Source organism: Gopherus evgoodei, chromosome 3, assembly GCF_007399415.2.
Source record: "Gopherus evgoodei ecotype Sinaloan lineage chromosome 3, rGopEvg1_v1.p, whole genome shotgun sequence".
Lineage (NCBI taxonomy): Eukaryota > Metazoa > Chordata > Testudines > Testudinidae > Gopherus > Gopherus evgoodei.
This window is the reverse complement of record NC_044324.1, coordinates 166582087-166608260: the sequence shown is the minus strand read 5'-3', so window position 1 is coordinate 166608260 and position 26174 is coordinate 166582087. Positions and strand designations below refer to the sequence as shown.

At 45.4% G+C, this 26174-nt stretch overlaps 1 protein-coding gene across 1 annotated transcript in view; it reads right to left on the bottom strand.

Moving 5' to 3' along the window:
• Positions 1–14095, bottom strand: part of PLB1 (phospholipase B1) — a 123186-nt gene extending 109091 nt beyond the window's left edge. Inside the window, exons 1-6 of the mRNA XM_030554284.1 lie at positions 14047–14095; positions 11620–11678; positions 5096–5159; positions 4152–4210; positions 1778–1818; positions 576–619 (exon numbers count right to left, since the gene is read on the bottom strand). Coding sequence (XP_030410144.1) covers positions 576–619; positions 1778–1818; positions 4152–4210; positions 5096–5159; positions 11620–11678; positions 14047–14095 — 316 coding nt within the window. The remainder of the gene's footprint in view (positions 1–575; positions 620–1777; positions 1819–4151; positions 4211–5095; positions 5160–11619; positions 11679–14046) is intronic.
• Positions 14096–26174: the final 12079 nt, after the last annotated feature.

Here is a 26174-nt window from a genome sequence, read left to right as displayed (position 1 = left end):
GTTAGCAATACCTCCCAGCTTTGTGTCATCCGCAAACTTTATTAGCACATTCCTGCTTTTTGTGCCAAGGTCAGTAATAAAAAGGTTAAATAAGATTGGTTCCAAAACTGATCCCTGAGGAATTCCGCTAGTAACCTCCTTCCTGCCTGACAGTTCACCCTTCAGTACGACCCGTTGTTGTCTCCCCTTTAACCGGTTCCTTATCCACCTTTCAATTTTCATATTGATCCCCATCTTTTCCAATTTAACTAATAATTCCCCATGTGGAACCATGTCAAATGCCTTACTGAAATTGAGGTAAATTAGATCTACTGCATTTCCTTTGTCTAAATAATCTGTTACCTTCTCAAAGAAGGAGATCAGGTTGGTTTGGCACGATCTACCTTTTGTAAAACCATGTTGTAATTTGTCCCAGTTACCATTGACCTCAATGTCCTTAACTACTTTCTCCTTCAAAATGGCGCTGCACCCTCTCTAACGAGCCTAGCAAAGCTGCAGGACCAACCATGTTTTAATGATACCTGGCAATGGATATGCCTAAAGTTCAGTGTGGAGAACAACGCAGCAAGACACACCTGATAGTGTTCCCATGCTCGCCTGAAGGAGGGTCCTTTCTGGGCTATAAACAGAAGAAAAACCTGAGTTGATTTGTCACATTTCTCATAAATCAAAATCATGTTACAGCACAGTACTGATTTCTTCTTAACATAAGAAGGCTGGAGCTCAGAGCTCTGTATCTTCTAACAGCTGACAAAATCACTAAACCACTCCCTCAGCAGAACGGGATCTGTCGCCTCTATTTTCCCTAGATTTTAGTAATGCCACCCTCTGTTGCTGAGTCACAACAGAATACTGATTTCAGGACTTAACATAAAGGTAAAGGAAATAGTAACTGTCAACTCGTTCCCAATGGTATTTGCTAGTAACTTATCAACCTTATTCCCATCTAACTTGCACTCCTCTGCTAAATATTTACATAGATAGTGTGTGTGCAAGTAGCTGCATTTATGCCTGGAAACTAACAATTTCAGTGCTCGCTTCATGCATTTGGCCTTGCAATGGCACACACCAGTGAGTGGGCTTGTATGTTTGTACATGCATAGTTAGAAGTATAATTTTTAAATTTTAGTCTACTTTTACTTAGGGCCAGAACTTGAGCTGCTGTAAACGGACATAGCTCTAGTGACTGCAATGGAGCTAAATAGATTTGCACCAACTGAGGATCAGACTCTTATTTTACTTCAAATGTAACAACCCTGACGAGTAGTAATGCAACAGTATAAAACATGGCCAAGGAGCAATGGGTATCATTCCAGCATCTATGGAATGTGGTCTCAAGGTTAATGCATCAGGACTCATGGAGTCTATTCTTCACTCTACTAATGGCTCCTTGTATGACTTTGGGCAAGTCTCTTCTCTGTTTTCCCCATCTGTAAGCAGGGGGTGATACCACTAAATATGCAGGCTTCATCATAGTTTTTATGAGGCTTGCTCAACATTTATAAAACATCTGACATCCTGGGGTAAAAGATGCTATTTAAGCAAAAACTATAGCTACTAACTAAGGATGACTAGGGACATAATGGCTCAGGTTCTAATTTTTCAGTAAGGTTCTCCACCCTGCTCTTGTACACCCAGGCACAAGCACAATTTTGAGGCTGGGATGAAAATTGGGTACTTCCGAGTTTAAAATCTGGTCCTCATCCCTGTCATGTGCAGCTGTGTAAACTGATATCATAGCAGTTGCCAGTGCTAATCAGTAAAAGTTCACTGTTACCTTTGGAGTAAATCTTCATGATCTGTCCTAGAATCTGGGGTCTGTAAATAATCATGGAACAATAAAAGTGTTATTAATAAGCAAATAGTAGACTACCCCTGTCATACTCTAGTTTTATATTTCAGATAGTCACTGTGGTAAATAGCCATTTTCTCCATTGCATTTTAAATTATAACACATAATTAAGGTTTCCTTATGACAGTTTGCTTATAGTTTGGAGACCATTGCTTTGGTATGTTCTAATCGTGCATTCCATGTATCAAAAGAGTTTTAAAAGATGAAATATCACACTTTTTTATAGCTGAATGAACTGCTTTTTAAACTATATTGAAGTTTCTGTTGGCCCAATCTCTTTCAAACAGGGGATATGATCCAAAGTCCATTTAAGTCAACAAAACTCTAGGAAGTACACTAGGGACTTAGCTATTGGTATTGATTTTATATGGAAGGTGCCCAGCTTCTATAGTTATGGGAGTCTGTGTACATTCCTAAAACAGATAGATTCCCATTGATTTCAGTGGGCTTTTGGTTGAACCCAGAGACAGACCAAGAGATGTCCCCTTTCCCAAAGGCTGCATGTCTTAAATGCAAACCATTCATACATTTCTTTCTATAGCGTCTCACCTATGCCATTCAAGGCATTAACATAAGAAAAGTCTTTTTAATATGGAGGACCATGTGCAGAGATACAAGGGAAGACAGAAGGATTCTTGGTTCAGGTAAAGGAAACTCAAGAGTTAGGGCAGATCAAGTGTCATAATTTCTTCTCAAAAGGGAAGAAATCAGGAGAAATACAGTAATTCTGACTGTTAGAAATTCATGAGTTCTACAACCCAAAAACTTATAGGAAGTTATGGCAGATAGAAGGGTAGTACTGAGATGTTTTACAAATATGTATCTCAGCTCTATGAGGTTCTAAGTATTTTCTGCAAGATGCTATGCACACTCAGATGCAAAGGGAGTTGAGGATGCACAGCACCTCACAGGATGAGGCTCTAAAATGTTAAAGTGTTAAACTTCTAGCAGTATGAGATTTCCCTCAAACCTTTCTGGTTTCTCCCATCCCTGTTTTCCCCTCTCTGTGCATCTCCAGGTATCCCACATTCAGTACAAATTTCAGGCTGATTAGGGCAGAACAAAGAAATTAAGGGATTTCCAGTTCCTAGTGCTGCAGTAATACTGTATTCTGCATCTCAAGTTCAACAGGAAAGGTGGTTACCAAATGGGACTCCCTCATATTTCAGCAACTGGGATTTCAATCTTGTTTTGAAACAAAGCAAAAAAATTAAAAAACAAAAAAAACCCACCAACAGCTCCACAAGATCCTTCCCTGTTGATTCTGCAGTATTTAGAAATACAGAGTAGGAAATATATAGTAGTTGTGAGAAGCAACTTTGTTATTTTGTAGTTATGGGCCTGGGCTACAAAGTTTTGATCCAGATGTGGATCCAAGCTTCCCTAACACTCAAGGGACTTCTGATCAAACATTCCTCTTTCAGTCCAACTCTCTTCCATAGATTTACACTCAAATTCTAAAGGCAGAAGGGAAAATTATGATCATCTAGTACAGGAGTTCTCAAACTGGGGGTTGGGACCCCTCAGGAGGTTATTACATGGGGGGTCATGAGCTGTCAACCTCCACCCCAAATCCCGTTTTGCCTCCAGCATTTATAATGGTGTTAAATATATTTAAAAGTGTTTTTAATGTATAAGTGGGGTCGCACTCAGAGGCTTGCTGTGTGAAAGGGGTCACCAGTACAAAAGTTTGAGAACCCCTGATCTAGTCTGAACACCTGCATAGCACAGGCCAGAGAATTTCACCCAACGAAAGCCATAATTCTGTGGTTGAACCAGAGCATCCTTTTTAGGCAGGTATCTGATCTCAATTTAAAGACTTCACATGATGGAAAATCCACCACATCTCTTGGTAACCAATATTTAGTTACTGATAAAAATTGCACTTCATTTCCAGTTTGAATTTTTCTAGCTTCATCTTCCAGCTATTGGATTTTGTTATGCCTATATTTGCAAAATTAAAGAGTCCTCTAATCAAATAGCTTGTCCCCGTGCAAATGTTTTCAGACCCTGATTGCATTTCCTCCTGCATGAAGTCAGTTGGGTACTGATAGAATCAGAGCTATCCTGTGGTAAGTGGTTAATATCAGCTACCTCTAGTCACCATTCATGCAAAACCTTTAACACATGTGAAAAGTTTTGAGTCTTGATCTCACCATCAGCAAGTACAGACCTTAATCAGGGCCCACATTCTGCACTATTCAACTTATCAGGAGTTTTGTTAGTGATTTCAACAGAAACAGGACTGAACTCTTAAAGGTGAAGTGTGATAGTCAACACACCTCGCTGTTATACTTACAGTTTGCAAAATTCCTATGGCAGCAATTGCTTTAATGTCAGATGGCCTCAGAGTATGAACTGCAGAGATAAATCAAGGTCTCCATGTTAGAAAGATCAGTGGCTTTGAAAAAATAATTACATTCTCCAATGTGAAAACACAGCAGAGTAAATTATAATGATTATTGGCATTTATAGTGGGCTTTTCAGCTGGGAATTTTAAAGCAGCCATAGGCAATTAGCAATCCAATACTCATTGAATTTCAATGAGATCTGGGTGCCTGACTCCCTTAGCCTGCTTTGGAAATTTACAGCCTTCATCCTCAAAACACTTGGCAAATAACAACAGACCACATAACACTCCTTTGAGTTGTTGACATAAGCATCATTATCCCCAATACAGGATGGAGAAACTGAGGCAGACTTGTAAAGTCACTTGTCCCATTATTACAGTCTGGATTAGAACTCGGGAATTCCTAGCTCCCAGACTCGAACTCAGTCCATAGCCATGTCTACACTACAGAATTAGTCAACCTAACTTACATCAGCATACAGCCACCACAGTTATTAAATTGTTTGTGTGCGCACACATTTAGCTGCTTGTGTCAACGGTGCATGTCCTCACCAGGAGCGCTTGTATAGATTGTATTGTCAGCGTGGGACATTGTGGTATGACTCCTGGAAGCCAGTAACAGTCAACTTACGCAACACAGTGTCTATATTGACACTGCGTTGACCCTATTACATTGAGTGTGACTGTACACTACTCAGGGAGGTGGTGTTACTAAATCGGCATAGAGAGGCACTTATGTTGGTGGGAGTCAAATTTAAACGAAGACACTCCCACAGCTAGGTCAACACAAAGCAGCTTACGTTGACCTAACCCTGTACTGTAGACCAAGTCCATGTCTCCTTATAAACTTATAGCAGGAAAAGCCTCCAAGAGGATGATTTTTAAACACAAACCTGAAGATGAAGGAGAATGAGACAGCTTCTCTAGCTCACATGCAAACTGGAATCTTCTCAGAGGCTGTAACAGCAAATAGATATAGTTTAGGGTTCTTTTCTTTTTAACAAGGGTAGTTAGGCTGAGGTACAATGTTGGATCAAGAGACCTGAAGATCTCTATTCACCAAATGGTTACTGCATGGTTAAGGCTACAATTTAGTCATGGGTATTTTTAGTAAAAGTCACAGACAGGGCAGTGACCTGTCTGTGACTTTTACTAAAAATACCCAACTAAATCTTAGGTGCTGAGGGGTGGGGAGCCACACGGGACCCCGCTGACCCTCCAGGCAGGGGCTTGGCCCGGGGCCCCGCTGCTGCTTCCAGTGCCCAGGACCAGTTGCCTGGGGCCGCCAGAACAGCAGCCAGTGCAGCTGGCCCCACAGCCACCCCAGCTGCTTGGGCAGCCATTGGGTCAGCCGCACCAGCTGCTGCAGCTGTGGAAATCACAGAGGTCCTGGAAAGTCGTAGAATCCATTACTTCCGTGACCTCCGTGAAAGACGTGCAGTCTTAAGCATGGCTAGCAGAAGTTCCAGATTCCTCCCCTCCCCATACTGTCCCACAATTTGCACTACTGTTAGAGGCACAGGGATGAAACTATTACAGACTTCATGGCCCATTCAGTCCAACATCTCTCTGGGAATGTCTACTCTGCAATTAGACTCTCGCAGCTGGGCCATGCCTGCTGACTGGGGCTCAGGTTAAGGGGCTGTTTAATTGTGGTGTGACGTTCAGGCTACAGCCCAAGCTCTGGGACCCTCCCACCTTGCAGGGTCCTAGAGCCCAGGCTACCGCCCAAGCCTGAACAGCGATACCACAATTAAACAGCCCCTTAGCCTGAGCCCCACGAGCCCCAGTCAGCTGACCCGGACAAGCCACAGGTTTTTAATTGCAGCGTAGACATACCCTCTTAACAACAAGGGATTTTAAGAGCAAAATTACACCCTGCTCCAGAATTCTGTAGGATGCTTCCAAAATAAATCTATAGAAATGAGATCCCTCTCTATTCAATTCTGTAACTTTTTATAGAAATGTCAAGAACCATATTAGTTTCATCCTTTGGAGTAAGCTGTACATTGAGAGTGGTAGGTCCTCAGGTTCATTTTTTGCTGATGACCATAAAGTCTGCACAGATGTGACCCCAGTTCATTTTTGCAGGGATTTCCCCAGCCCCTTGCACGGTTAGTGAGCTGGTGGGTCTAGAGCAGCATTTTAGGTTATTCCTCTAAGATGTGCTTCACCTCTGTGCAAAGGGCCAGCACAAGACCTGTGCAACACCTAAGCCACGTCTGAGGACACAGGTGGTGCACAGAGTTTGTCCGACTCTCTGGACAAAGGTGAGTTTCACCGATAGATATTCTATAGACTTTCAGAAACATAATATGAAGCCATAACTCAAAGGTCCATTGAAAGCTGTCTCACACAACATAAATCTATTATGCAAAAAAAACTAAGTTACAAAATTATTATTAAGATAGCAAAATCAAGTATTCAAAAGTTAGGAAATGCCAGACTTAAGGTTGCCTGCACAATCTGTCTCAACCTACCTGGCTCCCACTCCTAGCCTCACTTCCCAAACTCCTCATCCAGACTTCCCCATCCCCAGCTTCTCCCTGGCTTCTTGTCCCAATTCTCTCTCTGCTGCTTGTCAGATAAGGCTCTTCTCTCTACTGCCTCTATTCCCTCCCACACTGGTTCCTAGGCCCAGTCCCCTCATCCAGCCAGTGCCAGTTTTTGCCCCAGTTCCTCGACTGATCTCAGTGTTCCTCCCTCAAACCTAACTGGCTCCCAATCCTCCTTTTTCCCTCCCCAGCTTCCAGGCACCTTCTCCCCAGCTCTGGTTCCTAGCCCCAGTCTCTACCCAACCACAGTGTTGCACATTCTTGTGATTTTGGCAAGGGCTGGAGCCAGTTGCCCAGTGACAGGAGAAGCTCCAGCCCTCTTGCAAATTTCAGCCCTGCCTGGGGGAAATCCCAGGAGGCAGTGCAATGGGGAAAACAGCTAGTCAAAGGGGGAAGAGCAGTGAATAAAAGCTGCTTCAGGAAGCAGGCAGCACTTTCCCCTCCTTTCAAGAGCCCACATTAGTCTCACAGGAAGGGAGGGAGAGGAGGGAGCCTAGCAGGTCAGGACAGCTCTGTTCTCTTCTTCCCCTGTGAGTAACAGGGACAGCTCCTTTGCTCTTCCCCATTGCCTGCAACACCAAGCCTGGGAAAGAGTTGAGGAGGTGAAGATCCCCTGAAACTGCCTCACCCAGGCCTGCCGAGAGGTAGAAAAGCCCTGTACCTGCAGAAGGAGTAGAGGTGAGGCTGGGAGGCAGAACTGATTTGGACTGGGGCAAAATTAATTGCTTGGCAGAGGACAGGCAAATGTGAGGGTGAGAGCTCCGAGGGCCAAAATCACCTTACCCAAGACATTTGGGAGAGTGGGCAACATTAACTATCTCACACACCCCCTGTGGGTGGGCAGGGGGAGTTCTAAAATCAAAAGGCAGAACAAATCACAATGTAATCTTTTAAAAATAATCTCGTGGATGCGAATATCTGATGCATGATATTTGATCTGTTAGGTTGGCAGTTCTAGAATCATAGAATCTGTTAATGATACTTCAGTTAGCATTACTTCCTGCAGAACCCTCTCTACAGCCACTAGTCTGCAGCCTTGGAGAGCTCAGCCTGTGGTAATGCAGCTCCTGAGAGAACTCTGCTTGCAGGCACGCAGGAGAACAATGGCAAAGCACGGGAAGCCAGACTTTCTGTCTCTGGTGATCTTACGGTTGTGGCAGACCAAAAACACAATACAAACTTAAAAAAATAAATAAATAAAATCTTGATTTTGGGGGTCTGATTTTGATTTTGGAAACTTTGGGGTTAGCAATATTGCAACCAGTCCCAGTCTCTCTCCTTCCTTCCAATTTCCAGTCCCAGTCCCATCAGACACCTTGTCCCTGTAGCAAAGCAATGACTCACTGGCACAGCGTCTCCTGCTGGTCATTTGGGAATTAGCTCAACTCCAGCTCCAGAGCTCCTCCTTCCAGCCAATGTCTCACTTGCCTTAGGCCTTGGGTGACCAGATGTCCCGATTTTATAGGAACAGTCCAGATTTTTGGAATTTTTCTTATATAGGCTCCTATTACTCCCCACTCCCATCCTGATTTTTCACACTTGCTATCTGGTCACCCTACTTACACCCCATGTCCCTCTCAGACCCTGGGGCCCCCTTTCCTCAGGGTTCTGCCCCCAGAAGTACCCCCACATTCTGTGTCTCCCCTCCCAGGGGAACCCCCAACCCTCTATCCCCACCTTGCCTCAGTGGCTACTGCCAGTCATCATCTAGTCCCCACTCACTGGGGCAGATGCAGTCTGTAATGGCCACTCATCATTGGCAAGGGGTTAGGACCAGCTGCCTCTGCCTAACCCCATACTGTACCTCTGTAGCCCCAGTACCTTTGTAGGCCTTCACCAAGGCCTGCAGCCTGGGGGTTTACCAGGCTGGCGCTCCCCAGCTCCTCCTGCCCTTCCCCAGCACTGCTTTGCTTCAGCTACCTTGCTCCCAGGCAGCTAGCCCTTCACACTCCAGGGCTAGAGTGAGACTTTCACAGCTCCTGGCCCACAGCCCTCTTATCAGGGCCAGCTGGACCCTGACTGAGCTGGCCACACCTGTGGTTAGGGTGACCAGATATCCTGATTTTATAGAGACAATTTTTGGGTCTTTTTCTTATATAGGGCCCTATTTCCCCCCCCACACACACACACATACATGCACACACACCCATCCCAATTTTTCACACTTGCTGTCTGGTCACCCTACCTGTGATCAGCTACTGACTCAGCTCCTCTCACTGCTTTTCCCAACCACAGCCCTCTGCAGGGCTGCTTTTAACCCCTGCCTACTGGAGTGGGACAGCCACCCCACTACAGTCCCACTTACTCCTTTGCCTCCCCCCAGGTCCAGCTTTTGTCCCCTCTGCGTTTGAGCCAGATGGCTTCCTACTCCATGCTGCCTGAATGCCAGCAGAGGGTGGGTCCCTGACAGCACAGGAGAGACAGGCTCCCTGCTCCTAGTTCTTGTACCATGCTCCACCCCACAAGGGAAAGTCCTTTTGAGCCCCCATAGCCCTGGGCAGGAGCATGCTCCATCACTTTGGGTGCGGGAGGGTGGTCACATGCACAGTTCTATCACACACAGGAGCTGAGAGAGATTAGACCAGTGGTTCCCAAACTTTAACAACCCACGAACCCCTTTCACTAAAATGTCAAGTCTCCTGAATGCCCTCCTCAAAATGAATATTTCCATGGTTTTTCTCCCTTACCTCAGCATAAATTATAAAAGCAGTGTTCTTGGAAATATAAAATTTGTTTTTACGGCATGCTTATTACACACTATTAATTATTATTTCTCATTACAGTATTTTTATTACATTATGAAAACAGCACCACTCTTCCAAGATGCCACTTTTGTAGCTTGTATCACTTTTGATTAAGCCTGTCATAAGACAAGGCTCCTATCAGAGGCACCAGTAGAAAAAAAGAGGTATGGGGGCCTAGAGGGGCACCGCCAGATAAGGGGGGTAGGTGTCACAGGGGCTGCCAGAAAAAAAAGGGGCAGGACCCACAGGGGGGCCCACTGACACAGGGCCAGCATGTAACCCTCGTTGCCACCCCATATTGGCACCTCTGGCTCCTATGTTTCATTAAGGAGTATCAGATGTGGAACAACATGAAGGTATTTAAGAAGTCAACTCAAAGAGTTCCCCCTACACAAGCATTCAGGTCTTGAGCAGTCCAGGCAAACAACACATGTTACAACAAAGCTTAAACTTGTTCTTCATAATTATTTAAAAACCACACTAGCAGCCTATTTAATTTTAAAAACAGCAAAAAAGCATCCACCTCCCTTTCTATTTCATAAAAGGAGTCTTGAAGTTTAAATCTCCTCAGTGTGATAGATATGCTTGCTTTGATCTGCTTAGGTCTTGGAAGTCCCCAAGTCTCTGGGCTGCTGGCCCTATGCCGCCCGGGGTCCCCATTAGCCTGTCCGCCATTAGGGAATTTCCGCCCCTCCCCCCGAGAACCTCCTGTAACATTTCGTGAACCACCAGAGGTTCATGAACCCCAGTTTGGGAACCACTGGGTTAGACTACACTCAGTGAGGATAGAATCATCTCAGATTTTAGTTGTTAAGATTTAGTAAGAGCATGTTCAAACTGCATTTTTTTAAAAGACTTAATGCCTTGGGTAAATTTGGGTGGATTCACAAGGGGATGGCAAAAGGGCACATACTTGACACAAAGACCACTCCACTTGCCAAACCCTGCTCCAAAAGCACGGGGTCCTACAGCATTTCAAAGTAAAGGCCTCTGTTTTTTTAAGAAGCGCAAAACTACATTAAGCCTTGTTCCCGGAAATGGTTGAACCATTTTGGCTGAAATTTTGCCGATAAATTTAGGCTAAGGCAGATATGCCACATATAAAAATCTCAGTCCAAACAAGTCAAGACTGGCAGTTGTAATCTATTACAAACAGGGTCTTACAATGGAAAGTGTAGGGCAACCTTAATAAATTGGTGGTGCTGCTAGCCCTGCCCAAACTACCTTGGGAACGTCCTGACTTTGCAGGGCCTGATGTAGCATTAATGTAACATTAAGAGTATTTATTTATGTTGCATTTAATTCTGCGCAGTTACTAATAATCCAGACCACTTTTCTCTCTCTCACTAAAGGGTTACATCAGAACAAAGTAGCAGTAACATCAGCAGTAACATCATCATCAGTGAGTTAAACCTGCCTTCGTACAGCAGAGTAGGGAAAGTGCTGCAATCTGTCCACACTGACAGCTGCAAGCACACTGGCATGGCCACATTTGCGGCACTTGCAGTGGCATTGGGAGCGGTGCATTATGGGCAGCTATCCCAGCATGCAGGTGACTGCAGCGTGCTTTTCAAATGGAGGGGGTGGAGTGTGATGGGAATGTGTTGTGTGTATGTGTGGGGAGAGAGAGTGGGTTTTTGGGGTGCTGAGAGTGTGTCAGCATGCTGTCTTGTAAGTTCAGACCCTCAACCCCCCGCCTCTCTCTCACTCACTTACTCAAAGCAAACAGTAAATGTTTGCTTTTTCTTGGAGCTGATAAGCAGCCGGCTTCTCCAAAATGGAGCTTTGAAAGGGCATTTCCGCATTTCTGCAGCCGATTTCACAACAGTGAGAAGAGTTGATTTAAGGGGATTATGGGATGTTTCCAGAGGCCAATCACAGCTCAGTAATGCAACATCTCATTCACACTGGTGCTGAGTCGCTGCAGCAGGGGAGCAGCAAACATAAGTCCACTCACCAAAGTGGAGTACCAACAGCACTGTAGCTGTGGAGTAAGAGCGCTCTATGTGCCTTGCCATTGTGGACGGGGAGGGAGCTAGGGCACCCGGGGCTGCTTTATTGCACTGCAACTCGCAAGTGTAGCCAAGCCCTAAAGCTTTCTTCATGCCAGGGACTTACCTCCAGGTTCTTTTGCTCCCTCAGATAGTTACTTTCCATCAGGGGATGAGCTACAGTGCCTTGGGGAGGGGTGAGGGAGAGAAAAATCAAACAATCCATTAGGAATGATTGAATTTTACTCAGTCTTTGCTAACATGCATAAACTCCTCAGTAGACAGTGAAACAGTTAAATGTGTCTATTTCTGAAAGGGAGAGAGTTTCACCTCTTCTCTCTCACACAATTTCCAAAGCTGATCTCCACTCCAGTGCCTGTCATTCTGCACCAAATGTACATTTTTAAACATATTGGGCCATAGCTTCTGTGGATGCAATCTGCATAACTATTAAAATAAATGCTGGAAAGCCATTTACACCAGCTGAGGATCTTCTCTCTTAACTTTATGATTGGTGTATATAACAGATCTTACTAGCTTTTGTACCCTTTGTCCTCACCATAGCCACCACAGATTACTTACTGTGATCCCTGCTGTGTTATGCTTGAATTTAATTATAAGTTCCTCGGGCCAGGGACTTTTTTTTATTTGTTTTGTAAAATGCAATGAGCACCTAGGGCACTGTATAAATAAATAATTCTCTTATAAGAACATAAATGAGATTTGCAACCCAAAATACATATCAACGTCTGAGTCAGCCTTTAATTTATATGACATTATGAGATGCCTTTGGTTGTTTATTCAGCAGACATTCAGAATAGTTAGATTAATTTTTCAAACAGGCACATGGTATCACTCTCAAGAAAGAAGTAATATACATAAGGCTACTCCTTTCAAAGTCAGCAGGCAACTGTGTCATGCCCTGAGGTTATGGTTAGCCAATGAATGTTTGCTCTGGTGATGTAATACTTGAAACTTCATCTGCCACTGGAGAGCTTCAATGGATGGAGTTTCTGTGGAGCCAGACAGAACTGGAGTCAGGGCCACTCAGAGGGGGGGAAAAGTGGGGCAATTTGCCCCAGGCCCTCACTAGAGTTTTTTGGGGTCCTTGGAGCAGGGTCCATCACTCACTCTGGGGGCCCTGGAAAACTCTTGTGGGGCCCAGGCCCATGGAGCTTCTTCTCAGCAGGGGTCTTCAGGGCACTTCGGCGGTGGGTCCCAGAGCGGAAGGACTCTCCTCCACCGAATTACCGCCGAAGTGGGGGGTCCCCCGCTGCCAAGGACCCCAGGCTCCCTGAATCCTCTGGGCGGCCCTGACTGGAGTCCTCCCTCTCCTGACTGCATCTGCATTCATTTCAATTTAATTTAATTTAATCTCTAAATAAAGAACAGCTTATATTCAGAATTTCACTGAATTCAATTGGCAAGGGATTACATGGGATACATGGGTTTGGTTTGCTCTAATGAGATATGGGTTAGATGCAAAGTTTGCATCTGGATCCACATCTAAACTTCTCAACCACTCAAGGACATTCAGAACCACCTCTCCTTATGAAGCACTAGTGTAGAGTCAATCTCATAATAATACTTAGTTCTCATATAATGCTTTTCACACATGTATCTCAAGCTGCTTTACCATGGAGGGTTCCATTTTACAAAGGGGGAAAGAGAGGTATACAGCAGTTAACTATTTGCCCAAGTGACAAGAGAACAGGGAATAGAAGTTATGTATCTAAACTTCCAAGCCCCTGGATGCTGTTGCCTATTTTTAGAGTCTTCTTGTGTTTGGCACAACAGCATTTTAGAGTTCAGAGGAAATTCTTGAGTTTCCTCTCTCTGTTGAATACTTGTGATTCTCTAGCTATCCATTCATGTTCTTAGACAAATATAAGGGCATTACATGAATTGTTTTATATGGACTGACCAATCTTTTTGTGCAGGTTTCATGTATGTTACCTATTTTTGTTTCTGTCCACACATTTTTGCCAGACTTTCTAGAATGTTGAGGTATAACTTTTTTTCTAATGAGTGTGATGCACACCCTTCTTTTTGCCTAGGGTCCCAAACCAAGATCAGGACATTCTAGGTGTTGTGTGCACACACAGTGAGATACAGTCTCTGCCCCTGAGCAGCTTACAATTTAAGTAGATATGACAAAGGAATTATTGTTCTGCCCATTTTGCAGATGATAAACCAAAACACAGAGACATTAAGGCCTACATTCACAAAGGTACAATGATTATGTATAGTCTAACCATTTGGTGCTGTTCTTCCCTCCATGAAACTTCAGTATCCCACATGAATGAGACCTGGGAGGTCAGTCTCCAGAAAGATACAAACCCATACACTGTCATGTACTGTTCACATTTACCTAAGATGATCAGCAATAACCATTGCCATTTGTGCCATCCAGAGTCATACATGCAGATTGTACCATTCATCTTTCTGCTTTGAAAGTTTCTGCTTTTCACTTGATCTTTGCACTTCAACTACTAGAAAAATATCAGCTTCCACACATTTTCTAACAAGACTTTTCAATGTCCAAAGACCTTACCTTTCAAAGATAGGAGCCAAAGGAAGAACAGCTCTGATAGCAGCTTCATGGTTAGCTCTTTGAGAAATGAATATTCTAGGAGAGGTGTCACTTAGACTTTATGGAGGAGGTGGAGGGGTTGTCAGCAAAGAAACTGTCTTTCCTTCCTCCTGCTTTCATACTTCAGCAAACTGCTGACTTAGCAGCCATAAATTTTATTGGCTCCCTCACCTTTGTAAACCTAGCGTTTGAATTAAAGTGATAACGATAACATTTCAGTGCTGTGATGCAAAAAAAAAAAAAAAGGCTGTATTTTATACATCATTGCATTTGAGAGTTAAAGTAAAGGGGAGCAAGGCAGGAGGAGTACTGCTATTTGTCCTCTACTAAAAGCACAGGGAGAGTTGCCCAGTTTCATGATGCAGCACTCCTCCTGCAGTTCACCTTCCACCCAGGCAAGTGCAGTGGTTGATACCCCACCTGTGTCATTGAATAAAGTAGCTCACTCTCTCAGTCTGCAGGTACCAGAAATAAACTACACTCTTATCTGTGTTACCCTGAAAGGTTCCTGGTGACAATATAAAACCATAAGAATGCTGCATGTGCCACCAAAAGCAAGGGATCATAATGTGTACAGCTTGGGCATGTTTCAGTCATTGAATCTAATATTTGGATATTTGCTAAAGATTTATATAGTTGGAATTAACATTTGTTAAATAACAAATACTATACCAAACAACAATACCGCTTACTCCTACATGTTAAAAGCACATTCATGCCACAGAGTCAAACCATATATAAATCTTTGTAGTTCTAGCACTCACCCAATGCATTAATATTATTATGCTTAAAGGTACTGCATAAATCAAAAATCTCTTGGAGATTGGGTGTGAACACATCCTTCGTAACATACCTGTCAGGAAGAGTTAATAAGGAGCCCCTGGCTCCCCCGCCACACACGCAGCCCTAAGCCAAAAGGGAGATATGAACTTTCCCAGGAGTTTGGACTGAGAGGGTTTCACTAGCTGTTGTGACCAGTGTGAGAGAGAACACATGGAAGAACAGGGAAGAAGGGAGAGGCAAGCAACCCAAGCAGGAACCTGTAAGTGCAGTGTGACCCTGTAAAAAGTTAGAGAAAGGAAGAGCTTTGGGGTTGGCTATAGAGATTTGTGAGCTGTAAGCTTAGGAAAAATGGCACCCAGAGTGAACCTATATTTTGACCGTCCCCCGCCACATTGCCCTTGGCCCCCATAGGCTCCCTGGGCTTCTCCCACCCCATCATCTTTGGGCCCTGCTGCCTCCTGCTGTTTAATTTGTATTGAAAGAGATGCCAGAATTCAGCCCTGGCACAAATTAAGCACTAGCAGATCAACATGATAGCTGTGGGTGCTGGCCGGGTGCCCCGCTCTAAAGGCAATGCCACTAGCAGCACAGAAGTAAGGGTGACATGGCATATGGTGTATTGCCACCCTTACTTCTGCACTGCTGCTGTGGTTTGTGGTACCTGGCGCTTGGCATGTGGCTCAAGGCAGGCTTCGCGCTGTCACATGCAGGCTGCATTTTGCCAGAACCCATGGCCCTCCCGCAGCCCTCTGGCCACTCCTGGCTCACCAGGGATGCCATTTCAGATTTTGGCATGGGGGAGACAACTTTTCCAGGGGATACTTAGGCACTCAAAAACTCTAGGGTTTTTTTGTTGTTGTTGTTGTTTTCCACAAATAACTTAGAAATTAGCTACTGACTTCACCATACACACACAAATCCACAAACATTTTTCCATCAGTAATAACTGAAATTTACAGATTGGTTGGTGAAGAAGACAAGCTTTCGAACCCCACAGAGCTCTTCTCCAGGGCTGTGGAGCTCAAAAGGACTTCTCTCTTTCACCAACCAAACTTGGTCCAAACGAAGATATTACCTTACCCACCTTGTCTCTCTGTTTCTGTTTTAACAGCTTTAAAGTTTGAACTCTTTGAATCTCAACTTCTACTGTCATTAAAAAATTATCTGGCCTCCCCCATAATTTCCCACAACTGAACAGAGAAATGGGGCAGAGCCAATCCACACATTGTCCTCACACTAACAGCAGGAACCCCAGGGACTTCCAGGGGATGAATGAGGTTGCAGGATATGAGATTAAGTCAGAGATAGGAGTAAAGAAATGAAGCAGGTGGTGCCTGCCTACCTGCTATGACCTCCCTGAAACCCATTTACCTTTAATTCAATCCCAGATTGCTTATCCACACCCTCAGGTTCTCTTTTTTTAACTGTTTCTGTTTCCGCTACTTGTACTTAGCAGTATATTGAAATTCCTTGGGGCAGGGCCTTGCCTAAGCTGTTGGGCAAAGTGCTATGCACATTTCTATACTGCATCAAGAATAAGGAAACTCCTTGATTAAAACTAAACTACAGAATCACTGTGTTGGGAACATCCCTGGGACAGGGCACAGTGCAGTGAGTCAGCAAGTTACTCCCCTACCCACTGTGGCCCCCATTCCAAGTCCTGTTCAGATGTGGGGGAGACACATGGGGTAGCTGATCTTACACTCTTATCTCCTGTGCAGCCACCTGCCTGACCAACCGAGTGAAGCTACTGAGCCAGGGCAGCAGGGAGGACCTTCACCTGCTGATGGGGCAGGGGTGTGCAATTTAAAGATTCTCCCCCAACAGCTTGAGTCATGCCCCCCCCATCCCCAGGCAACCCTCCCCCTTTCCTACAGGGCAACTGAGGGTAAGTAGCTGTTCCAAACCTACCTCTCCCTGCAGAGCTGAAGCAGCAGCACTTCCCTGCTGCTCCCAGCTATTTGGTGCATGTGCTGTTGGTTTACCTCTCCCCGATCCTGCGCTCCAGCAAGCAGGGTGGGGAGGGAAGGAGGGAGAGGGCTCAGCAGACAAACCCTGGAGGGGCAGAATGTGACCCTGCATCCCCGCCCTCCCCACCCGTGTCACCTCTCTGCAGCAGCATCCCTGGTTAGCGTGGTGCTCACCTGTCCAGAGCTAAGTGTACGCTCCTGCCGGCTGTGCCAGGGGAAAGAGCAAGCCCTTTCCTGGACAAGAGCGGCTATTAAAAGGATGATAGGAGTGGGCCTGCTACACTATGGCCTGGTCTACACTACGCTTTTAAACCGAATTTAGCAGCGTTAAACCGATTTAACCCTGCATCCGTCCACACAACGAGGCCCTTTATATCGATATAAAGGGCTTTTTAAACCGGTTTCTGTACTCCTCCCCGACGAGAGGCGTAGTGCTGAAATCGGTATTGCCATGTCAGATTAGGGGTTTGTGTGGCCGCAAATCAACGGTATTGGCCTCCGGGCGGTATCCCACAGTGCACCATTGTGACCTCTCTGGAAAGCAATCTGAACTCGGATGCACAGGCCAGGTAGACAGGAAAAGCCCCGCTAACTTTTGAATTTCATTTCCTGTTTGCCCAGCGTGGAGCTCTGATCAGCACGGGTGGCCATGCAGTCCCAGAATCCAAAAAGAGCTCCAGCATGGACCGTATGGGAGATACTGGATCTGATCGTTGTAGGGGGAGACAAATCTGTTCTATCAGAGCTCCATTACAGAGGACGAAATAACAAAGCATTTGAAAAAATCTCCAGGCTATAATAGACAGAGGCCACAGCAGGGACTCAGCACTGTGCTGCGTGACAAGCATAACAGAAAGCCAAAGAATCAAATGGACGCTCATGGAGGGAGGGAGGGGGTACTGAGGACTCCAGCTAAACCACAGTCCCCGCAGTCTCTGAAAAGCATTTGCATTCTTGGCTGAGCTCCCAATGCCTGTAGGGTCAAAAATATTTTCTGTGGTGGTTCAGGGTACATCTCATCAATTTACCCCCCGTCCTCCCCCGTGAAAGAAAAGGGAAAAAAATCATTTCTTGCCATTTTTCAATGTCACCGTATGTCTACTGCATGCTGCTGGTAGATGCGGTGCTGTAGCGCTGAAGAGCAGCATCCCCTTCCCTTCCTTTCCTGATGGCAGATGGTACAGAATGGTGGAAAATGGTCATCATCCCGTGAGTGCTCCTGGCTGGCCTCGGTGAGGTTGGCCGGAGGCACCTGGGTAAAAATGGGAATGACTCCCTGTCCTTCCTGGCAGACGGTACAAAATGCTTGGTAACCATCCTCATCATAGCAGCTGGAGCCTGAGCTCTATCAGCGCCCCCCCCCTCCACTTTGTGTCTAAAGAAAAGATTCTGTACTCCCTGGACTATCATAGCAGCGGGAGGCTGTGCTCCTCTCCCCCCACCCTTTAATGTCCTGCCTGGACTATCATAGCAGCTGGAGGCTTCCTCCCCCTCATTTTATCTCGCTAAAAAGTCCGTGTTTCTTATTCCTGAATTCTTTATTACTTCATCACACAAATGGGGGGACACTGCCACGGTAGCCCAGGAGGGTTGGGGGAGGAGGGAAGCAACGGGTGGGGTTGTTGCAGGGGCACCCTCTAGAATGACATGCAGCTCATCATTTCTGCAGGACCTTTGGGGCTCTGACCCAGAGCGGCTGTGCTCTCTGGCTCTCTAGTAGACTTGCCCCATAATCTAGGCAGGACTGACTCTATTTTTAGACAAAACATAAAGAAGGAAATGACCTGGGGAGTCATTCCCATTTTTGTCCATGCTCCCCCGGCCGACCTCAGCAACCCATGACAGCAGCAGACGGTACAAAATGATTGATAACCATCATTGCCAATTTCCAGCTGCAAATGGTACAAAATGATTGATAACCATCATTACCAATTTCCAATTGCAAACAGTGCAAAATGACTGATAACTGTCATCTCATTGCCAATTTACAATGGCAGATGGTGCAATAGGAATGGTAACCATCTCTGCTACCTTGCAAAGGCAAATGAATGCTGCTGTGTAGCACTGCAGTACCGCCTCTGTCAGCAGCATCCAGTACACATACGGTGACAGTGACAAAAGGCAAAACAGGCTCCATGGTTGCCATGCTATGGCGTCTGCCAGGGCAATCCAGGGGAAAAAGGGAGCGAAATGATTGTCTGATGTTGCTTTCACAGAGGAAGGATTAAGTGACGACATTTACCCAGAATCACCCGCGACACAGTTTTTGCACCATTCATGCATTGGGGTCTCAACCCAGAATTCCAGTGGGCGGGGGAGACTGCGGGAACTATGGGATAGCTATGGGATAGCTACCCACAGTGCAACGCTCCAGAAATTGATGCTAGCCTCGGTACATGGACGCACACCACCGAATTAATGTGCTTAGTGTGGCCGCGTGCACTCGACTTTATACAATCTGTTTTACAAAACTGGTTTATGTACAATTGGAATAATCCCGTAGTGTAGACATACCCTATGACACAAACTAGATAGCTGGAATGCTGCCTTAAGCCTCCAGCTGGGATACACAGAGATAAGCTGCCAGTGCACATATGCCACCTCCTCCTCCTCCTCAGTCAGTCGCCCATCCCAGACATCAGATTGGGAGCCTTTTTCAGATCAATCCTGCCCACTCCACAGGGCTTCTAACGCAGGGGCCCTTCTGTCCCAGAAGAGTGGGGAGCCCTGGGCACCCATTCCTGCTGCTGCTCCCACCTGGAGGAATTACCTGACTGAGTGCCTAGTCAAGCTGCAGCTTGGGGCCACCCTCTCCAGCCATGTGTGTTTTTAGCTCCCTGATGCTGGCCAGGCTGGCTGGCTGCCTCCTTAAGCCCAGCTGGCTCTCGGTGGGCTGGCCGGTCATGTGGGAGGTATCAAATGCACACCCATCAGTTCATCTCCCTGGGCAAATTGCCCTGTTTGCCCTGGTCAAAGGCCAGCCCTGATTGTAAGCTAAAAAACTCCTTTGTTCTTGGTTTCTTCCGCATTCAGATACACAAAGAACGTACAGAATTCTGTATGCAAACAAAAGTGTTTCAGAGCAATACCTGACCACCACCAATTTCCACTCCCAACCTACTAGACTCAGAATTTTTGGCTAACCACTCGGCCCAAAAGAGGTAACATTGTTATAATACACTGTAATTGTAGGTGTGCAAAGCACTTTACAGGCAAATAAAGACGTCAACGTCTCGGCTAAGACTAAAATCTCCTGTGCCTACTGGCACATGAGGCAACCCATTTTTTCCCCACTGCGCAGAGCAAGATTTTAGTCTCTATAAGGACAGCATCCTTTCAATTGTCCTACAATAAGTCATTCTGTCTCCTTCTCATCTTATCTTCCCTCCAGGTGGAATCCAAACTAAGACACACCTAGCACTTCTGCCATGGGATAGTTTGATGACAGGACCAAACCTTCATAGCTATCTCTGTCTGATGATTCAGTCCACAGTCTGCCGACTATGCAGGGCAACACTGCCACATTGGTGACACAATCTCTCTAATGAATTCCCAAGATCCTTCTAGAATAACACTGGTGAAGTGTATTCAGCATCCTGCTATGCACTGCCTCACCGCTCATATTGCCAAGGCACACAGAATGTTGGTAAAACAATAGCATTGTACAATCTGCTAAGAACTTGGGGCTAGATCCACAAAGAAGATTTACATGGTACCAAGTTTCACAGGGGTAGCCGTGTTAGTCTGTATCCACAAACACAACAAGGAGTCCGGTAGCACCTTAAAGATGCATGGATGTCTCTATGCATCTGAAGAAGTGGGGTTTTTATTCACGAAAGCTTATGCCCAAATAAATCTGTAAGTCTTTAAGGTGCCATCAGATTCCTCACTGTTTTTAAAGAAGACTTAGACATTCCAGTGTTGAGCAGCACCTAAGCCAGGCCTTTTATGAGAGTGGTTGCCTTCCCCCGCACTACAGTCAATAGCCTAATGATGAGGGCACTCTCCCTGAAATGTGGGAAACTTGGGTTTAAGTCCCTGCTCCAAATTAGGCAGAGTGAGGATTCACACATCCCATGGTGGTGTGCCAACCACCAGGCTATTGGCTATATTAGGAAACATACATTTGCTCCCAGAGGTTTTTTTGTTCTTTTTTTTGCAGAGCCCAGTGACTGAGTACACCTACCAGATCAAGTTCCACACCTAGTTTATGAATCCCATGGTAGGGTTTAGATGTGAGATGGGATACTGATCTGATCAGCAGAATCAGGACAGTTTGGCGCATGTGCAACTGTGGAAACCGAGGTGCCTAAGGAATTTAGGTGCCAACAGAGTTAGGCAGATGCAGCTTAGCAGGGGGGTCAAGGATCTCAGTGGTGCTTAAATGTTGGACTTAGGCACCTGACTCCCTCTGTGGATCTCCTTAGCCTATGTGCAGAGCCAGCAGCCATTTTGTTCTCAGAGTGGTTACAGATAAGACAAACAAACAGTGCATGCTCCTAAAAACTTTACTTTTGTACTTTCGTATTGCTGTTGTCCTTAATCTAAAACAAGTCATGTTCAGTTGAAAGAATGTTGTTGCTCTTACTGTGTGGGAAAGAAACAGCACAACTGCTTAACCCACCAAAAAAGCAGCTCACATTATTTTGTATTGTTGAAATGCTTCTGAGAAGAACAGTGATTAATGAGAGGGATTTGAACCAAGAGAGGGTGGCTGATTAGCACGCAGGCAATGGAAGACTATCCCAAGCATTAAAAGGCAGCCTGGGAAAAGCTAGGAGAATGAGGAGCCAAGAAAGATTTATTTGATTTTTTACAAATTCTTTCCTTCTTCAGATCAAGTTGCTTTGAGACTGTTTTACTGCAATAGGGAGTCATACTTATTTTCACTATGTCATTTTCAGAGTGACAGTGCATGGCATTAGAATTTATGGTGTCCTTTGTTCATAGTATATTATGTAATTACATTTTATGAGATTAGCTTCCTTAGTAATACAGGGTATCATCAATGTTCATAGCAATGAAATACAAGACCATAAAAATGTCTATGAATGATTAAACTGTTGTATGCCAAAGATAGCCATACAAACCTCCTCTTAAAAGTTTGTTTGGTTAGCAATTTGTTAAATGTCAAGTTTATAAGAGGTAAAGTAAATATAGTTTCCCCGGTATGTTAACCAGAGCATATGATGTCAGTTATCCTAAACAGCCTATCATTTAAACATTGCTATCTATTCTGGTTAGATTGTTTCCAAGTTTAGCAAGTAAGTTTAGCAGCCTCATCTTGGCCTTGCTTTATTTAGATTGCTTGTGGAACTTCTTATAGTGAAAGGTAAACCCTGGAGAATGAAGTATACCCTACAACAGGTACAATGCAGGTTATGTCTCCACTGCAATCAGAAGTGTGACTGCAGCACATGTAGATGTAAGTGAGCTAACTTTGATCTAGCTAGCTCAAATAATAGTAGCAGTGAGGCCACAGAAGCATGCACTGTACAAGTGTATCTGAGATCCAGTGTAAGTACTCAAGCAACTAGCCCATGCTCCCGCAGCTTCACTGCTATCGTTATTCAAGCTAGACAGATCGACGCTAGGGTCTGGGTGTCTACGCATGCTGCAGTCACTTTTCTGATTGCGTTGGATACATGCACTGCTTCCATCTCTGGGCAAGCCAAAGGGCTTCCACCCTGCTCACAGGGCCATTTCTGGTTATGAGAGAGGAGGTCTCTCTCCCAGATATCTTAGATACTTACATGCCCTCCCCGCACCCATTGCCATAGTAGCTGCATGTTTCCCAGTCTTCAATATATTTATCCTCAGAACACCCATGCGAGGCAGGGCAATGCTATTATCCCACAATGGGGAACTGAGGCACAGAGACTCTAAGTGACTTTCCCCAAGGTCACACCAGCCTTCTGTGGTGGAATAGGAACTTTAACCCAGGTCTCCCAACTTCTAGGCCAATGCCCCAGCCACTGGACCTCTTCCTCTCACTTCAGCCCACATGCTCCCAATCAGTCTGGGGGGGGTCTCAGAGACTGCCACATATATTAGACCTGATTCTCATTTACACTAAGGTCTCTTTGCACCATTCTAGCAGTACAAAGGTCTTCCAGGTGCAGTCCCCCACTGGAAGGACTCCGCTGTGTTGTAAGTGGACCCAGCTGCTGGGTCCCCTATGCTGCTAAGCCTGCTCGGTCTGGGAAGTGGCTGATCACTGTTCCTACCTTTGGGTCTCTGGCACATTCCCAGTGCAGACCTGGTGTCCAACACCCTTCTTGTGTCATGGGACTACACAGTCCAGCCACCTTAAACCACTGCTTCCGCCCTCCCAAACTCCCAGTTGCTTAGATATATTTTCCACAGAGTCCACCTAGCTACAGGAGCTCTGTTTTCTAGTTAAACTCTTCAGGCAGGACACTCTTCATGGCAGGAGCACAGACTTAGTAAAGGACTATCTTAAGGTCAGACACTTTATTTCTGAAAGCCCTAGAGAGTTCTAGATTTGTGAAGAACAACAAAACCATGAACACAACCCCTGTTCTTAGCTAACCCCTTCCGTAAGTCCTGGTTTGGTCTGTGTCCATAGGGTAAGTAGCCCTTCCTGCCTTCTTCTTGGGTTTGGTGGTGGTCTGGTCCTCTTGCTCATATTCACTCCCCACCACAACTTAAATACAATCTCTGTCCCTTTTGACCTATGTGCTCCAGATGAGAATTCCAGCCCTTTCCCCCAGACAGGCTTCTTTGGAGAGAGTCCATTATCCCATGGCAGTGGGCCAGTGGTTGAGAGACAATCCAAGCTGATAGCCCTGGTTTGACTGCCTGAGAAGCCATCACAGAGCAATCAACTAGGAGCCAAACCCCTAATACAAAACAGATATTCTAATCCAAAGTGGAGATTACACTTCAAAATGAAGGTTACAATCCAAGATGGAGTTCACAGTTTGATATAGACATATCCCGCTCTATTACAAAACATATACATATAACCTATTCCCCTTAAAGGCCCCTTTTCATTGCCAGAGTAGTGCAAAGAGGCCTACGTGTAAATGAGACTCACGCCAAGTGTGTTTTTGAATGGATCCATGTGTCACTAGGAAGTAGACCAACACCAAACAGGTCTCATTATTAGTTCCCTTCAGGAGTTATGTGTACTTAAAATCCCATCAGAAATGGACCACCACTGCACACAAAGTGCCAACAGTTGAAAGGCAGGGCATTCATGGATTTTGCAAAAAAAGAATAAAACAACTCACCACAAGTGTCATAAACAGATGGTTAAGGGTTAATGTCTCTTTTACCTGTAAAGGGTTAACTAGCTCAGTAAACCTGGAACACCTGACCAGAGGACCAATCAGGAGACAAGATACTTTCAAATCTCAGTGGAGGGAAGCCTTTGTTTGTGCTTTTGGGGTTTTTCTTTGTTCTCTCTGGGGTCTGGGAGGGATCAGACATGTATACAGACTCTCCAATCTTCTGGAAAAGTCTCTTCTATTCAAATAGTAAGTAATAGGTAGAAAGTGGATTAGATTTATGTTTGTTTTCTTTATTTGCAAATGTGTATTTTGCTGGAAGGATTGTATCTCTGTTTGCTGCAACTTGTATTTGTGCTGGAGGGAGGCTTCTCTCTAGTGTCTATAAGCTGAAAGACCCTGTAATATTTTCCATCATGATTTTACAGAGATAATTTTTACTTTTTTTTCCCCTTTCTTTAATTAAAAGCTTTTCCTTTTTAAGAACCTGATTTTTTTTTATTCTTGCGTAAGACACTATATTTTTGGGTGGTGGCAGCTCTATCATTTCCAAGCTAGTAATTAAGCTTAGAGGGGTTCATGCAGGTACCCCATCTTTTGGACGCTAAGGTTCAGAGTGGGGGAATCATACCTTGACAACAAGGTTAACAAGTTGTCTGCAAAAGCTAAAGGTTCTTTAGACAATTATGGGAGGGAAGACGAATATGTACAGCTTGTTGTTTCCATCAGATGGTGGAATGAGGGGGTATCAGCACCTGCCCTGTAATCATGGCTACTTCTGTGCTGTGCAGCTTTGGCTCAGAGCTTGCCACCTATAGCATGCCCATAGCACAATGGCCTCACCCTGGCTCCCACTAGCCTGTTTACTCCTTGCAGGGTGACACCAACTCCCCTCCAGTAGCATCTTCCCAAAACCATCACCCCTGTAGTGCCCAGTCCCTCTCACTGGATCCTCACAGTAGTTATTGAGTTCATTGACTCCCAAGAGACAGAAAATCCACCATCTTGCTAGATTTGCTGAGGATTTACCCTTTAGTTTAATATAAAACATGGAGGCCATTTTGTAAATGTAAGACAAGTTTATTAACAATAGAACCTAATTTAAACAATACCAAGTAGAAGGAATGGGACAGAGATGGTATCAAAGAGAGTTTTGAGTCCAAGGCCAGCAGTACCACCTAGTGGCAATACTCCAGGCCAGTAGTGCTCAATCTGCAGCCCGCAGGCCACTTGCAGCCCAATCAGCACAGAACTGTGGCCCATGTGACATTCTCAGGGACATAGAGGTACTATTGGATGCAGCCCACATAACACATTGTGAGCCACATATGCGGCCCACAATGGTAAATAGATTGAGAACCACTGGTCCAGACTGTCACCCAGTGGTCAGAGACAATGGTCGCTTCTCCTCACAGCTGGAGTCAATGGTTGTATTACCCAATGGTGAGAATCAGTGGCCAGGGGCAGGGCAACCTGGGCCCTCCATGCTCCACCAGGTTCCAACCCAGAGCCCAAAGAAACAACAATCCAAAATGTGCAGCCCTAGGCGGCGGATGTCCCTACACCTGCTCCCTGGGCCACTTCCTACCTCAGCTTCAGTTCCTCTGCTGGTGCCACGGGTCTGCCTTGGGGCCCACGTTGGAGCTCACTTAGGTCATTCTCCAGAGGGGCTTCCTCGATCTGCAGTGGCTTATCATCCTCAGCAATTGAAGAGTCTGTGGCAGCTTGACCATAAGGCCTGGGCTCAGTAGCTTTTCTGTAGGATGCTGCAAGCAATATCAAACTGCTCTCCTGCTCTGTCCACCTAGACTGAGAAGAGCTTCTTTCTTCCAAGCTCTCCCTCCACTGTGAGCATCCCCAGCAGGGACAGTGGGACATGGCCTCCTGTGTCCAGAGCAACGCCTTACCCCTCGCTTCACCAGTGTGGGGTTTGTACACCCTATCACAGATAGTTACAAACATACAAACGGAAAAAATATGCTTCTAAGATTAAAATCTAATTTAACAACTAGTCTTTTGTTCAAAGTATTTTTCTCACCACAGTACTTCTTGCAGCATGGCTGGCCAGCCTTAGCCAGGATCC